At 34.3% G+C, this 17,178-nt stretch overlaps 2 protein-coding genes across 3 annotated transcripts in view; one reads left to right on the top strand and one right to left on the bottom strand.

Moving 5' to 3' along the window:
• The first annotated feature begins 1,945 nt into the window (after nt 1–1,945).
• LOC100889230 lies at nt 1,946–11,213 on the top strand. Of its 2 annotated transcripts, none has more exons than XM_030979954.1 (9): nt 1,946–2,161; nt 3,879–4,032; nt 4,540–4,815; nt 5,088–5,142; nt 5,567–6,107; nt 6,425–6,478; nt 6,838–7,047; nt 8,905–9,073; nt 9,700–11,213. In XM_030979954.1, exons 1-8 carry the CDS (start codon nt 2,086–2,088, stop codon nt 9,030–9,032), a joined length of 1,494 nt encoding a protein of 497 aa, XP_030835814.1. In that variant the 5' UTR covers nt 1,946–2,085; the 3' UTR covers nt 9,033–9,073; nt 9,700–11,213. The 2 variants fall into 2 exon arrangements, with proteins under 2 accessions (XP_030835814.1, XP_030835815.1); XM_030979955.1 differs by having other exon boundaries at nt 9,695–11,213.
• A 1,967-nt stretch (nt 11,214–13,180) lies between these two features.
• LOC580931 (collagen alpha-5(IV) chain) overlaps nt 13,181–17,178 on the bottom strand; it is a 32,717-nt gene continuing 28,719 nt past the window's right edge. The window contains exon 28 of the mRNA XM_030979953.1: nt 13,181–16,855. The gene's annotated coding sequence lies outside the window, so the exon portion shown is untranslated. The remainder of the gene's footprint in view (nt 16,856–17,178) is intronic.

The following is a 17,178-nucleotide window of genomic DNA, read 5'->3' as shown; positions in this document are numbered from 1 at the left end:
GAATTCATTTAGCAGACAATTTTTTGATCATCATGGCAATAAGCATAGTTATCGTAGGCGTATAAAGTAACAGTATATGTTAAAATGTATAGTGCATATTAACGTACCACTTGGGTACCCCCCCCCCCCCTTCTCCTCCCCCTCATTAAGTGTAACACTGGAGACCTGTTGTCTGTGTCGGTTCACAAACAATGACTTGTATAGACATAGTTATTAACCGTCATAATAAAGGTTAATAATCAACCCGGATTTAAGTTCAAAGTCTATCAGTCATCTCACTTAAATTAGTTCACTAAACGAATCGCTGCAAATCCAATACTACAGATAATACGAAGAGGGCGCTGGTTTCCACATAGAGTAATTTAAATTTTATTTTTATTTTTTATAAATATAACGTATGGGCATATCAGCACATAATTTCGTCAGGAGAAGTGCTGGGGCTGAATTTCCCTCCCCGACCACTTGGATATCAACTTTTCAATTTCAAAACTTTGAGTGAGTGAAGAGAGAGAGAAATGTGTTGCTTGTAGACTATAATAGTGATATCTACTTTTGGTTTTAATAATAATATTAATAATAATCATAGTGGGTTATTGTATAGCGCTCACGTCTGTCAGACTTGACACTCCTGTACCTTCGTTATTTTAAAACGTAAAAGTAAAGAGGGCAAGAGAAGGAGAGATATATATAAATAGAGAGAGATAGAGAGAGAAAGAGGGGGGTGAATAAAGTGAGAAGCCTAAATGTTTCTACAGTGTGCATCATGTTTGCCGCGGTTTGCCGACCCACATTGAGCTGAGGAGGTAACAAACTCTGCATAATAACACTAGCAGTGGCGTATCCAGACCTTTGTCGAAGATAGGGGCCCATTTTCCGAACCTACATCAATCACGGCTATGGTAATTGCGGGGGTAATTGATACAAAATAAATAGACCAATGAATTTTTAAAAAAAATGGACGAATACATAGATAAATATATAGATAGATAAATAAATAATCAAATGAACAAAATAATAGATAAATATCGGCCAAATAAAAACAAAACATGTTAAGCGTCCTGCTTTTTTGAAAATAGGAAGGAGGAGGACCTTTTTCCTTTATTTTTCTTCACTTGGCCGCTCAAAATGGCCGCTTGGTACATTTTCCCTGACAGTCGGGCTATTTTTCAAGATGGCCGCCTACATTTTTTTTTTTCAAATCAGAAAAAATCTGTGTTTTTTTTCTTTAAAACAAAATAAAAAAATTCAACAACAAAAATAGAAGGCGGCCCCCAAAAAGGAAGCGGGCGGGGGACGCTAAACATGTATATTTGTTAGTACTGGCCCAAATACATAAGTAAATTGATTAATAAGTAAATGAATAAATAAAATAGGCCTAGCCTATATGAATGAATTGTTTATGATGGAAAAGCAAATTATATACAAACCAATGTGTAAGTCTTTGGGGGAAAATCTTAGGCCTGCGTTATTGTCCAATACAGCATTATCAAGGTCAAGTAATGGGGTCAATTCATATGCCCTAGATAATTCTTGTCTCTATGCCCCTTTTATCGTTGTCTAGTAGAATAATGAATCCCTAACCCTGTGAAACAAATCAATCAAGCCAAATATATCTCAAGAAATATGTTTGCAAAATGCTACTAATAAAAAGTTAAAGTTGACGTTATCTAATTATTGACAATTTTTGAATTATCAACAGAGTTACAAATGAAAATATAACGTTCAAATCTTTTATTTAATTCATTTATTTATTTGTATTATTTGTTTTTTGCCTAAATTCACAAAGACCAGTGGGAGGGAGGGTAATATATGTAACATCAGTCTCCCCTCTTTGATATCAACCAATGAAATTACATTGCTGGTGTTTGAACGCACAGAGGAACGCGTATGCGCATGTTTTTGGCACTAATTACGCGCAAAAAATAACACAGGATCGAATACAAAATTGCCATTTTGCTCCAAAGCCAACTGCGTGTATGCGCCTATTATGTTAGCGTGTACATTACATATATTATGCGTATATTACACTAATTGAAGTGCCGCATGGTAAATTACATCAGCTGATCCAGATAAACAAACCAAGATATGAAAACCACAGAAAGTGAACTTGCAAAGCCGCCGATGGAGGAAGAAGCAAACAATGTCCCAGGAAATTGTGAAGGTAAGAAAGAAGTTATTAACATCTCCATCTAGACAATCTATATCTGTCTAGGATCTAACTGTAACATTAAAACAGCAGTTTAATTTAAGGCTTAAGCAAAATCGTGACTCCAATTCAATGAATGAATGAATGATGGCTGAGTGAGGGTCGGCGTGGAACTGGCCTCAATCATTATAGACTAGGCCCTAGGCCTAGAGTCTAGGTCTATATTTGTTATTTAGGCCTAGGGTCTAGTCTAGATCTAGATGTTAGTTCTAGATCCTAATTTCTAGATCTAGAATTCTAGGTCTAGGCCTGGACTATTTCATTCCAGCAATAGTCGGAAGAAATGGCTTGGACACATTAATGCGGCATGATGGGGCTTGATGCTCAGACTCAGAGTCGTAGACTAGTCTACTAGAAGGTCGTATTCATGGAAAGAAGAAGAGGGGAAGACCTCGTAAAGGCTTTCTAGACGATGTAATAATCACATAATGTGGAGCAACATGGTATGAAATGAAACGGATGGCTCAAGACCGAGGAACTCGGAGTCGGAGAGACACTTGATAGGCCCTAGGCCTATATTGGCTATAGGCTAGACATCTAATTTTGATTGGGTCACTGAACCTGTCATAAACTGACAGATCACCATTGATGATTGATGAATAATACTGTGACAATAGATTTTAAATAGAGGCCTAGGGTCTAGACTCTAGATCTAGATCAAGAGTGAACTAGATTCATGGTCTAGTCCAGTGCCATGAATCTTAGAATCTACTTAGATTAGCTTTGGTAGATTTAAACCTTCTCTCACTAGAGGTCTAGGCCTAAGTCTAACTGTTAAGTCTAACTTTTTGAAAAGGAAGAAGAAGGGGCTAATCTTTTTTTCCTTGAAACCTGAGAATCAAGGCTTTAAGTTCTAAAGACTTATTTTGCCTTTTGGTTTTGGCAAGTTTTTAACTGACTTGTCACCTCCTATCCCCTCTCCCCCTAAACCGAAAATGTCTCTCTCTTTGGTTTGTTAGCCTCTTATTTGGGTAGGGTTGGCTTCTCTCTTTCCTATAAAGTTTGCACAGGAGACCCTATGGTCTAAAAAGAGGAGCCGACCCTAAATAAGGGGCTATTAAACAAACGAAAGAGACAACAAAATTTGGTCTACTCTCCCCCATGCCCCACAGCATGGGCAGTGTTGGTGAAAAAAAGGGGGGGGGTGAGGGTGGTGATCAACGGTGGGGTAAGTATTTGATACAAAACTATGTTGTAGGTGGTGATTTTTGTTCATACCCTTGGATGAAAATGTGTATAAATGGAGTTAGGATAATTATCATTATGGGTAAAAACATATGTAACTTGGAAAGAACGCTTGGAAAAAAAACCTGACTCAGACTGTAGCGTAGAAGTGGCAAGCATACAGATATTTTATGAGAATAATTGCACAGTGGACCCTACCCAACATAATGCGTGTCATATACTGTAGGCATGATGAAATAAACTGTGATTAATCTATGCAGTGCTTGTTTTCTCATGCATGCCATGCATGAAGTTGAGGTAAGGATCATTGTTCAGTCATTTACTCCCCCCATCCCCCCCTTAATTTATAGATGTATGGTTAGATTATCTAAGTAGACTGGGGACTAACATCTTATTTTTTTAGATCTACAGTAGAAACTAGAATTAGATCCAATATAACTGGTAGATCTGAGGCTACATGAACTCTATTTCTATTCAACAATTGAAGGAAACCCTGCAACAGACATTCCTCAACAGAGCTGGCAACTAGCTATCACACAGGACCAAGCAGACTCCCAGGGGAACCCTCAACAAACCTTGGTAGCTTATCCTAACTCACAGACACAGAGGCAGGCTGTCCAACCTATATCTCTGGATCCTCGGTAAGGAAAAAAGGGGAAAAACCAGCCCCTTACAATCATCTTCTCAATCAATTTAACAAAAACAATGTCTTCTTTCATACAAAGCTGAATAAGAATGGGTCAACATACACAAATAATGAATGGAAAATAAAATAAAAGAAATTGACATTGGCTGACTCAGTTCATATCTTCATGAGATTGCAGAGAGGGAGGGCTACATCACAATTATTCTGCAGTCAAACTTCTACAGTACAATCATCTTAGGCTTGCTATATTTCTACCTGTTTAATATTCATAAGCTTTAAATTTGTGTACTTAAAATATTGGAGTAAGGGCCTATTATATTTCAAAATCTGTATTTGATATTGCATGTCACAGGTAATAGTAGCACTTGGACATGAATTACAGATTGAGCTTTTCAAAACTATATTTCAATACAAATTCCTGGAAGATTAGTTTTGTGTTTTGCAATATTGCTTTGCTCTATTTTTAACCCATATTTTTACATTGGTCATCTCCTATCAAAAGGCTAAAGCAATCACTTGGTAAGCAGCAGAGCTTCTCTCAGGCTGCTGATATCTGGCATACCACATCCTTACCTGGTGCAGCTCAAGTTATCCCACAAATGCCAACTTTCATCAATTATAACAACAATGCATCGACAGGAGTCTCTCTAGCCCCTAGTGGCATAGATTGCGCCCATGTTCAACGCCCCTCAGTGGGTCTAATACAACAGGTGGTGGAATGCTTCAAGAGGAGCACTAAGAAGGAAATGCTGCCCTCTCAGGTCTATGTTGAGATGGAGTAAGTACATGAATAAGGGATTGAAAGGGTAGCAAAGGGGAAAAAGAGAGAGGTGGATATATAGAGCACATCTAGACAAGAAAGAAAAAGAAGAGAGTAGATAAGACAGAGAGGGGAAGTCAACAATAATTTTAATCACTCATTTTATTTTCTCATTGGTTTACATGTTGACATTATGATTAACATTTTGTATAAATTTTCCAAGATTTAAAAGATAATTTTGGATAATAGATGCTTAATTCTGTAAAACAATATGTACCATTTCTGTGCAGAATGGTGTTTCCTTACTACAAGCATATCATTGGACAGAAGAGGAAGAGTTGGAAGGTAAGGGTTCAGGAGGCTCTTTTAATATATTCTTTGACAAATGCCTAAACCTAGAAAATGTTTGAAAAAGAAGCCCTGAACAATATTTTGAACTTCACAGTGCATAAGCTGAAGCTATATACTTTTTTGACAAGATGTAATGAAGCTAACTGTACATGTTTTGTCCTTTCTATGATTCTGATTGTCTCCAGAATTGATGAACCATTCAGAAAATACAAAATCAAAGATGGGCTCAGAATATTATTGATTTGCAAGAATTTTCTCTAGACTTCTCTCTCTTTGCTTTGATATATAAAATCACAAAGTTACATGCATGTTTTGTTATTTAAATTGTCAGATTTCCAAATGTTATCATTCTCATAGTCTTGCTTGTATGAGCATTAAGTAGTACCATTTTGTGCTATTTATTTTGTTAATGTTATAGAGCTCTATACGCCATGCCCTGACTACACCACGCTTCACATCTCGTAAGATCAGCCAAGAGGATAAATCAACAACAAAGAGAGGCTGTCTGTGGTCTCTGAATGCAGACTTTGATGAGAATGCTCCCGTCACAAAAACCCCTCGACGCCGTCGAACACCAAACCCCCTCAAAGCTACTCGTCGTAAGCAACGCTTCATTGGAAACACCCGCACCGACTACATGCCACCCCTCTACCACGTCAACAGAAACAACCCAACATTTTACCAGCCACAACAGCATGTTGCCCAGCGGTATCCATTTGTTGAGATGCCAGACACCACACCCATGCAATCCACCTTCTCTCCTGGCCCCACTGGTCCTATACAGGTGGGCGGGGGTAACATGTACTATCAGCCTTATCGTGCTCCTACAGTAGGCTATGTTATAGCTGGTCAGAAGATGGCTATGCCTCAACAAGCTATGCAACCTGTTAATATGGGACAGTGGAATGTGTCGGGATTCTCAGCTTGTAATCAACAGCAGTACTTACCGAATAATGCAGGTAATTTATTGATTCAATAATTCATGAAACTTTTTGAATCATAAGGTTCTTGTATTTAATGTTCGAACTGTCTACATTTTAGTGAATTTTGTATAATGAACACTAGTCACTATTTATTTATCTTTTTATTTAGTCCTTTTCTTCCGGTGAGAAAGTGAAAGAATGATGCTAAAGTAAGTAGCTTGTCTTCAGGAACTTCAAAAGTCTAAGAATACAACACTTGGGATTCTATTATCATATGTAAATTTGATACAAAGCGAGAGCAACACAAATTTAGTTTGTAATATTCATACAAATATTTTTTATTTCTATGACAGCTTTCTTTGGAGGAAACAGTGCCATGATTCACAACAATCAAAACAATCAGCCAGGTAAGATTGTTGTGCTATGTATAAGAAATCACCACATACATAATTTTGTATTGAATACTTCATGGCTTCTCAGTACCTAGTGTAGCGTTTAGCAAATATTTGTCAGTTAAATTTGTTAAATTCATCAGTTTTTGTGTACAAATTATACAGGATTTGAGAACAAAAATTTGCAAATGCATAATTAAAAACTGCAGACCTTTATTGTCATCCTGTCTTCTTTAAAATTGAAATGAATATGGATTTCCTTATCAACCAATCACAACTTGTTTATGCGTTCTGTTTATGAATGTACATTTAGGTGATTATGAACAGAATCTTTTCTCCACTGAGATATACCCTTTGATCCTTTCCATTTGTAGTTATGAACCAAGCTTTTTGCCCTACCGTAATGCCAACCATGCTACAGACCAACCAGAATAACAACATAGCAGTCATACAGGGACAGCAACAGCCTACTCCAAGTCAGCCTACTCCTATATCTATTCAAATGGCAGAGCAGGGTCAAGCTCAAGATGTTACTATGTGTGATGCGATACAGACCAATGAAGATATCACAGAACAAAGCCAAGGTTAGACGGCCATTTCCTCTATTAAAAGCAATTCATTTATTGAGTCAGATAATGCAGATTTGAAAGTCCTGGCGGTCTAAGCTGATAGTTGATTCACTGTGCCTATCCTGTGTTGGATATTGTGAAGAGTTCAATTGTCAAATTAGAATAACTGAAACCAAACTTTCATGTGTACCACAATGCATGAATCCTTTATTAATACAATGTATGATATTTGTTTGCCCTAACTGTGTCTCAGTCTCTAAATCCAAAATAAATTGTAACTTCATTTTCATGTCAACATAAGAATCTTTTCTTGCATTTTATCGGAGAACTGCATTTAAATTGGCTAAAACTGTCATAGGCTAAAGATAGAGTAAAAGTCAATAAAACTGCAGACCAGGGGAGTGTTTCACTAAGATTAAGATTGACTTTAAGTTGGACTTAACTATGGCTGGCCATTCATGCCAATGGTTGCTCTTACCATTGGTCTCTCAAAATTTTTTGTTCAATAATGAAATGTAGATTTGTGACCACGATTGGTACGTCCCTTGAAAAACCAATGCCAGTAAATGATGAGATAAAATAGTGACACGAACTGTCTGCCATAATTAAAGTCGATCTTAGTCTTTGTGAAACTCTCTACTGATCTTGCATTCTTTGAAATAAGTATCATTTTTAGCTCATCCGGCCTGAAGGGCCTGATGAGCTTATGCCATGCCGTGGCGTCGTTGTCCATCCTTCTGTCCGTCCGTCCGTCCGTCCGTCCTGCATCCACAGTTTTCAAAATGCTGCTTCTTCGTTATTTTTCAATCGATTTTGATTCTGATTGTTTCATATGATAGGGCTAGGAGGGGGATTTAAAACTTCTACACAGAATCGTGAAATTCATTATCTATGCTAATTTATGCAAATTTATTCGAAATCACAAAAAAATTGCTTCTTCTCCTTCATTTCTCGACCGATTTTGATTTGGTTTGTTTATCTGGTAGAGCTAACTTTGGTACACTAAACTTCTACACAGAATTTTGAAATTGTTCTCCATTAATTAATTATGGTAATTTATGCAAATTTATTCCAAAAATAACAAAAATTGCTTCTTCTCCCTCATTTCTTGACCGATTTTGATTTAGTTTGCCTTATCTGTTAGAGCTTAATTTGGAACACTAAACTTCTACACAGAATTTTGAGATTTTGCTCCATTGATTAATTATGGTAATTTATGCAAATTTATTCCAAAAATAATTTAAAAATCACAAAAAATTGCTTCTTCTCCTTCATTTCTCGACCGATTTTGATTTGGTTTTGCTTTATATCGTAGAGCTAACTTTGGTACACTAAAATTCTACACAGAATTTTGAAATTGTTCTTCATTAATTAATTATGGTAATTTATGCAAATTCGGAAATTCTTTTTGCCCAATTGATCGTGAGCCCGGCAGCCACTGAGCAGCGCCAGATTGACGTTGCTCTATTCGGTTTATGGTACTTTATGCAAATTTATTCCAAAAATAATTTTAAAAATCACAAAAAATGCTTTTTCTCCTTCATATTTCGACCAATTTACATTTGATTTGCTTTATATCATAGAGCTAACTTTGGTACACTATACCTCTACGCAGAATTTTGAAATTGTTCTCCATTAATTAATTATGGTAATTTATGCTAATTTATTCAAAAAATAACAACAATTGCTTTTTCTCCCACATTTCTTAACCGATTTTGATTTGGTTTGGCCTTATCTGGTAGAGCCCTTCCAGGGCATCAAATTTTAATTTTTTGACCAGTTCAAAGGTGTACCACATAAAATTTACGATATTTGTTGTTGCGAGATGCGGATGAGCGCTACGTCATTGACGTTCTTGTTTTGTTGTTGAAGACTTCCCAAACAACCAGAGTGAGAGCCAAGTCCATGATGAAATCAAGGAAGAACTCCAAAGCTTAGTCTATGAGTCTCTAGACATCTGTAACTCAGAAGATCAAGGTCAAATCAAGACTGTGAGGTAGACAGGGCATCTGCACAGACAGTTCAAGAGGTTAGCGCACAGGTGGGTTAATCAACATTATCTGTTTTTATTTCATTCTATTTTAATCCAGCAATTCTATTATTTAGATGACAAAACACACTTCAAAGCAGGAGGGTGTTTCACAAAGATCCTAAGTCAAACTTAACTCCAAGTTGGACTTTAAAATTATGGAAAGCCATTTGTAGCCTTAAAATAAATTATGTTAAAAAGCGACAAATCAATTATTTTAGACTTTATATAAATTCCACATCAAGAACATGAAATCTCCTTGATAATAGAAATGGCTTTCCATAATTGTTAAGTCCAACTTAGAGGTAAGTTCAACTTAGGATCTTTGTAAAACACCCCCCCCCCCCCCCCCCCCCCCCCCCCCCCCGTGTTGATGTTGTGAATGTAGAAATTAAAGTCAACTTGCTGACGGCTAGCATGTTCATATCTACAGTAGAAGTACAATGTTACATTACAAGAGAAAGCCACTCAAATTGGCAGTCCATTCTGAGTGGGCTACAGAATTTATATATTTAAATATGCAAGAAACACATGTAATATAAGGTTCAACACTCACTCTTTCCTGCAAAGCCCATTTCTTTAAAAGAGCTTCTTTCCTGGATTTCATGTTGATGGGTTATGTCTCCCTACCAGTACAGGTACTCCAGGTCAACAGAAGCCCAACCTGGGCCAAGTCTAGACCACCACACCATGCTCAAGGAGGATTCCACAACTATGCCTGGTCCCCCTTGTCACACCAGTCCCAGAACTACCAAGGGCCAGTAGTAGTGTCATCTCGGACCAAAGAAGAAGAATCATCACAAGACCAGGACCAAGACCAGGACCAAGACCAAGATGGCAAAGAAGGAATTGAAATCATTGAAGCTAGGATCATTGAAGGCATGAATGGCCAGGTATTAGTACAAGCATCTATCTCAAATGAAAGTCTTGATCAAGCAGATGAGGAAAATACAAATTAGATTTATAGCTCTTGCATAGTTCTATCTCTTAGCCATAGACTATCCATAATGGGTTCTTTCTCTTGTTTCTTTAGGATGCTGAATTTTTAAAAATCTAAAGCTGACTTCAAAATTCAGGCAATTAGAAAGAGAGAACGAAATTATCGGAGTGTGGCAAGGAGAGGGAGAAAGACAAAATTAAGAGAGAGAGGGGTGGCAAGAAAGGCCGAGAGATGGAGGGGGGGGGGGTTAAAGAGAATAAGGTCAAAGATAGTGATAGAAAGGGTGGATGACAGTGAAAGAGAAACTGATGTGTTACACAATAGAAGAGTAACAAGAGAGAGAGAGAAAGAAAAGAGGAAAAGACAATGGGCCTTAGGAAGGCTTCCATGGATGTATTTAGTGGATTTTGTAAAAGTATTATATGTTTTTGCACTTTGAATGACCCAAGAAGTTCTCTATCGAGATACCTTGCTCTATATCCATGCTTTTTCTATGCAATGTTTCATGGAGTTTTACCAATAAGTGAAGCTTTTTACTGAAATACCAATTACTTAATACAATTAAGAACTTCACTTCTAAAATATCTCAAGGGCATGTTATGGTTTACCTATGCAAAGTTTCACAAAGTTTTAGCATCAAGACAATATGTAGCTCTTTAACATGTATAACTGTCAAATATGTTTTCACCACCTTGACTGATCTGAAATACACATATCTATTTTAGCCTTAGAATACCATTTTATTTACAAGGAAGTTATTTTCTGAAATATGGCCACATCACTTGACACAGTAGTTAATATACACAACTACCGTTTATTTTAGCATTCTAATGCATGAAGTCTTCCAAATGCTTCTGAATTTTTAGCAATTTAGAGCTATAAGATAATGTGTATTTTGTTGGTTGATTTTCATGGTTTTCATCATGTATTTAGTGTTGTTGATATTCTACATGTATACATGTAAACATTTAACTATAAACTATATCTCAGTACTGATTTGAGTTTATTAATATCCACAATTTACAGCATTTAATGTTGATGAAACAAGCTTTGATGTGCTGGCTAAAAATGGTTTGATGTTTGAAATGAGATTTGTGCAAATACCAACTACATTGTATGACAAAACTTCATTCATTTTTTTTAGGAGGCAAGAATTATTCTATAGATAGAGTTATTAATCATTTCTTTGTTTATTGTATGCTTTATTCCTTTTTTTTAAAATAAATATCCATCTATTTTATCATAATACCACTAGCAATAGGTATCCATTTATTGATCTATTTATTCCATTATTGATCTATTTATTCCATTATTGATCTATTTATTCCATTATTGATCTATTTATTCCATTATTGATCTATGTATTCCATTATTGATGAACTTATTCCATTATTAATGAATTTATTCTTCCATCTATATACATGTATTCTATAAATGATATTTTTGAAATGTATTGTACACTTTATTCCTTTGTTGGTGTACATGGTATACATCTGTTTTAATTGTTAAAATTCAGCCATCCAGATGGCCAGTATCAGCATTAAATATTGGTACAAGTATATTTTCAAAAGACTTTTTCTATTGCACTGTATGTTTGGCTGAAACAGATTTTATGTGATTTTGTATTCTTTACAGACATTGTGGTAGGCCAGGTTTTTTTTTTATCCGTACAGGTCTGAAGTAGGACACTAGTACGGATGTTTGATTTAATTCATGTCATTTCTAAATTCCTCACATTTCCTCAAATTGTGCTAACGTGAGAAAAGGCAATAATAAAATAATTTTTCACAATATTAGAAGAAAATTTATGTAAAAAAGTCTCTTGCCCTATGAATTTTCTTGCCATAGAATTTTACAAATGTGAACTAGTAAACGTATATGCACATCAAATTCAGAGAAAGTACTACAGCATTTGGCAAATATTTGACATGTTGATTTCATTGGGCATTGATGTAATGTGAAATATTTGAATTGTATACAATTTATTGATGTACTTTCATATTGAAAGTGATATTCAAAAAGTGCAGTCAAAATTACCAGGCCTGACGCTGCACATTAATGATTGTATTATATCTTGTAAATAACAGAATTGTTTGTATTTTGATATGAGCAAGTTATTTCATTACCGAATGGCTATATAAGACTCTAATTAGTTCAGTTGTAAGACATATATTTCTGGCAATTTGAGTGATTTGAGACAATTTGAAGGATATCAATTGTAGAGGATAGTTACAAAATGACACAAATGCAATTATTATGGACAGGATCTTAAAGTTTTGTTTTTTTTACTTTGTTTTGTTTGATGCCTATTCACGTGTACATGAATCCATCTCAGTCTTTCTTTCAAGAAAAATAAAACTTTCCAAACTGAAAAAGAACTTTGTTTATTGTGATTTGTTATTTGCTGTAGACTCTCACACATTTCTATTCTTTATACAATATACCAAGGCTCCTGTTTGTCTGCATTCCTGAATGTCACATTAATAATAAATAATTTCCCCCAAAGCCAAGTTAAAGGTAACACAAAGTTTTGGTATGGGGTCATGAACTTGGTTCAAATGAACATATTGGAAGCATATGCAATTTTATAACATTGAAATTGAGTGATGAAATTGTGAATATTAAACTCTTTATGTTGTAAAGCGCCCTCTCAAAACTGATATTACTTTAACGTTAAAACAATGTTTCTAGACCACGATCGACCGATTTGCTATTCCCGTTTGAAAATTACATATTAGAACTACATATTCTGAGATTGTCATGGTCGCAGCTACCATGGAATCGCCTTGGGTGCTATTTGAAATACTTGAAATTTACCGGGAGCACCAGTAAATATTTGATCATTCAATTACTCAAAAGCAGAAGTGTTTTAGGGGCTAAATTTTCTAGTGCTTATAATACATTCACAAGAGCATCCAAATGCATCAAAATTGTAAAGAATTATTATCCATCCAATTTTCAAAATTTTCCAAAACTTTGCATTACCTTTAAAGCCACTTCGCAAAACACCTCTTCAAATTTAAAAGATTGTTTTGTGTTGATTTCTTTGTTCAAATGGAAAAGGACTTGCAGAAATGACTGAACTGAAAATCAAAACACAAAAGAACATTCCAGAGCTGATGAGGCGACAATGTCACAAACCATAAATAAAAAAATACAGCAGGAAAACACTGATAATGTTGATTTGTTATACAATAATGATACAATATTTATTTTCATCACAATCCTTTCAGTTGACCAATGATTGACAATTCTTCATGATAAAATCTTCAACAGTTGACCACATATCAGAGTTAAAACGTACACAATTTTTCATACATGATCCATAATTTCTTGAGGGTCATAATGATGATATAGTTTGGTCAGGTCACTTCACACCTTAACGAAAAAATAAAAAACTTGAAATTGTTTGGTAATGGACTTCCCAATAAATTATTTGAGAAGCATTGGAAAAATACACAGTATTTTTGTTTAATGCTTGTTGAAAGCATATTCATTCTATCTCCAAGGTCAATTATTCCAACGAATAACTATGATTTGATTGTACTCTTTTTAGTAGCCATACAATATTACATACACAGGCCTATATGATGCAGTAGACAGAAATGTATCTTGGGTTTACAATTACATGGTCAGAAATTTACTGAAATATATAATAAGCGTTGAATTGTCATATGATAGTAATTTGCTAAGGGTCAGAAGGGGTCAAATCAAATTTCTATATTAAAAATTTTCTTTGCATTTTGAATAACGGAAGAAGGAGAGTAGAAATACCCAAGTTCTGTGGTTCGTGAAGTTACTCATCTTATGCTTTAGGTTAATTAGCGGACCAAATATTTTAACCTTCTTACTTGTTGATTTCAAATAGTGAGCAAGATTTGCTGTGAAAATGACCAGGGTTTTGGCATCCAAAAAAACTTGAAGTGAGTTTAAAGACTCTTCCAGATATGACACGGTAAACCACAGAAAAAAGGTGTTTTTTAATAATTTAAAGTGTAAATGATTGGCAACTGCATGTGACGACGGACTTGCAAGTGTTCACTTAGCTCTGTGTTTAATAAGATATAGAAATATGGAGGGTATTACTTTTTACATCATTAAAAAAAAACACTGGTTTTGCCACGTCATATCTGAGAGAGGCCTAAATAAGCAAATATTACAAAAATTTACTATTCATAGAGTATCTTTCTCTTCAGTTAGAACTACAAAGTTGCAATATTTCATGATTTATTTATCAAACTTAATCTCTGACACCGACAACTCTAACATATTTACTGTTTTTGTCAAGGCAATGTTCCACTACTATCTCTTTACAGAAATTAGTTTCTCTTTCCCTACATTTCTCAACTTATTTTCGAAAATATTATTTACAAATAAATAGGAAAATGGTTAGTTTATGAAAGGAAGCAAGAACATCTCAAAAAATGATTATCTACGTTGATGATCAAAGTAAAAACTTTTAATACTTAAAACTGGATAGTGAAACTTTACAGTAGAAAATACAATGTATATATTATTGAATATCTAACATGAACAAGACCGCAGACTAAAAAATATCGCATCTAGGGTGATTTAAATAGCCTACATTAACAGCTATCACTGGAATCAGCCTAGCAAAAGTGATACACATTAAGAAGCAATGCCTTCAATTACCTCCATGACGGCAGTTATAAATGGCAATATATTACAATAACAATTCATGGAAAATACATTTACATAGGCTTATATATATGCATCTACACTTAAAATACTGCAATCTGACGTTTGAGGGGTTTTTTTTTTTTACAAAGCTGAAAACCCTATAGAAACTTGGCAAGTATAATATAAAGGCATTGTCCCTATCAGTTCATTATTTACACAATATTAAACATTTCAATATTAAGAAAATACATGTCTGGGAAATAGTAATTAAAACAAAACATTACAAAAGTTATTGTGAAATATAAGCTACGTGTACATGATATTCATAGCTTTTTTTCACAATACAATTTGAAGCATTATATAAGATAAAATAATGACTACATGTTGACTTTGTTAATTTCATTGCATAACTACCTTATATAGTGTTTTTCGGTTAATGTCAAAAGAAATACTGTTTACAAAGGAAAATGCTAGTGAAATCTGTCCAATTCAAATAAAATTTGGAGGGTCTTGCATCTATATTATAACTGTTCATCATTGATATTTCTCACTATGAGTTTTCAGTCAAGTAATCCATTATTTTTTTCTTTGAATTAAAGTAATTTTTTTTTTAAATAAAAGAGAAAGGATATCAAAAGGAGTACCTCACACATAAACATAAAATCTTAGAGTGAATAAATAAGAAAGATCTATACAAGTTTTTGTTAGAATATACAAGTTTAAAGCAATATGTACACATTCAATACTACATATAGCAAATGTCAAACGTAATTTGAAGGCTATCATCTACATAATATTTGAAACAAAAGTATGAACAAATCACTAAAAAAATACTCCATTGAGACATTGTGCCTTCTTCCAAGAAAGTTAGATGATACTCGGAATAATAACTCAAAATAATTGACTACATCTATAGGGAAAATCTGATAAATTTTTTTTTCAATGACTCTGCACTGAATGTGCTCTTTACTCCTCTGAGTACATGTATAAAAAAAATTTATCTTCTTTCTAGAACCAACAATATCAATTTCTTTGTGATGTAAGGTACCAAAAAAATTTCCTTACCAAAATAACAGTAATATTACAAATATTAAATGGGCATAACGACAGAAGATACAAGGTTCATGGTTTTGACAAAGCTTGTGACCATTTAATACTTTAAGAATCTGATAAGTCATGAACATCTTTGGTAAATTACAAGCCTGTATATCCAGCACAAAGTATACTAAGGAATTGAAACAAAATATATACGCTCAGCCAATATCAACTTAAAAGTACTAAATCAAGGATCTCCTTTCTGTCATTTATCTCAAATCCTTTGAAGGAAAGCGATTTCAAAGTAGCATATACATTTAATCAGCCTAAATAGGAAGGAAGCATACAAATGAATATTCACAATATACGACATATACATGTACATGTAAACCTATACACGGCAGGCATTCACTGGTCTCATATAATTTACATTAAAATACCAGAATGAAACTCACTTCACCTCGAATAAAATTTGGAATACATTTTCAGTGAGACTCGATAAAAAAGTAATATTTTTAGATGTCTCAATATTTGTTGTTGCTTGGTTATAAACAACAGCTGTACAATATATACAGGACATTTCAAAATCATTCCTCTTTAGTACTTATTCAATGAATAATATATTCTCTATAATACAAACTCCCAAAGAAATATATGGTTTCTTGTTGGTTGCAACAATTGTTGATACACATTACTCCTGAACAAGTTTTTTTCCCCTCAAAATCACAAAGTTGATTTTATAAATGCCAACACAGAGAGTCTTCAACTCAAATTTAAGATCTTGTCACTAATATCAGAATCGAGTATTAATCGAGTATGTTGTCAAAATTGTTAGAAAGATAATGAGAAATTATTCATTCTTTATTAAGGGAACTATTTTGGCAACCAACAAGAATTATATTTCAGCCAGGCTTATAATCATATCATCTTTTCTCCCTTTATCTCCTGCACACACCTACGAATGAATCATGAACATGTTTGGTCTTAAAAACCTGAAGAAGCAGATTTATTCACATCCAAATTGTGTAGAAGATGGCGTCATTCAATTCTTCTTTGATGCGATATTGATAGTTTTCACACCAAACCTTTTTTGGTAGAATTCAGGAGGATTCAGCTCTGGTTGGAGGTTGGTGATGACATGATGACCTTTGACCTCTGACGACCCCATCATGATAATGCTTTGGGAGCAAAAAGAAGAATTACATATAAAATGATGGTGTTGTGGAATACATGCGGATCCTATACATGTAGATTATGCAGGGCTTCATAATGTGTATCAAAATATCATCCTTTTACAATCATTGTTGTGACCTTACTCCTGTAAAATATTATTTGTATGTTTTTAGTCTATTCTTGATATTGAAGACATACCTAATTTTCCTCACAACCATCATAACAAATATTTTTATTTGAAAGAAATAAAGGAAATGTAAAGTGTATATTTATTAGCAATCACTGGTAATATATATCATGACTTGCTTTCAGAGAGGAATGATACAAT

This window comes from Strongylocentrotus purpuratus, unplaced genomic scaffold (assembly GCF_000002235.5).
Source record: "Strongylocentrotus purpuratus isolate Spur 01 unplaced genomic scaffold, Spur_5.0 spur5_scaffold_10, whole genome shotgun sequence".
In the NCBI taxonomy this organism is placed as follows: Eukaryota; Metazoa; Echinodermata; class Echinoidea; order Camarodonta; family Strongylocentrotidae; genus Strongylocentrotus; species Strongylocentrotus purpuratus.
Note: the sequence above shows the minus strand (reverse complement) of the source record. Positions and strands in the feature narration are given on the sequence as shown.

What these genes read in the sequence shown, in the direction of transcription:
- LOC100889230 (XM_030979954.1), top strand. Translation starts at nt 2,086, where the DNA reads ATGAAAACCACAGAAAGTGAACTTGCAAAGCCGCCGATGGAGGAAGAA. An exon ending in CAGGTCTATGTTGAGATGGA is followed by an intron (nt 4,816 to 5,087) that starts GTAAGTACATGA and finishes ATTTCTGTGCAG; the next exon opens with AATGGTGTTTCCTTACTACA. An exon ending in AGAAGAGGAAGAGTTGGAAG is followed by an intron (nt 5,143 to 5,566) that starts GTAAGGGTTCAG and finishes TTAATGTTATAG; the next exon opens with AGCTCTATACGCCATGCCCT.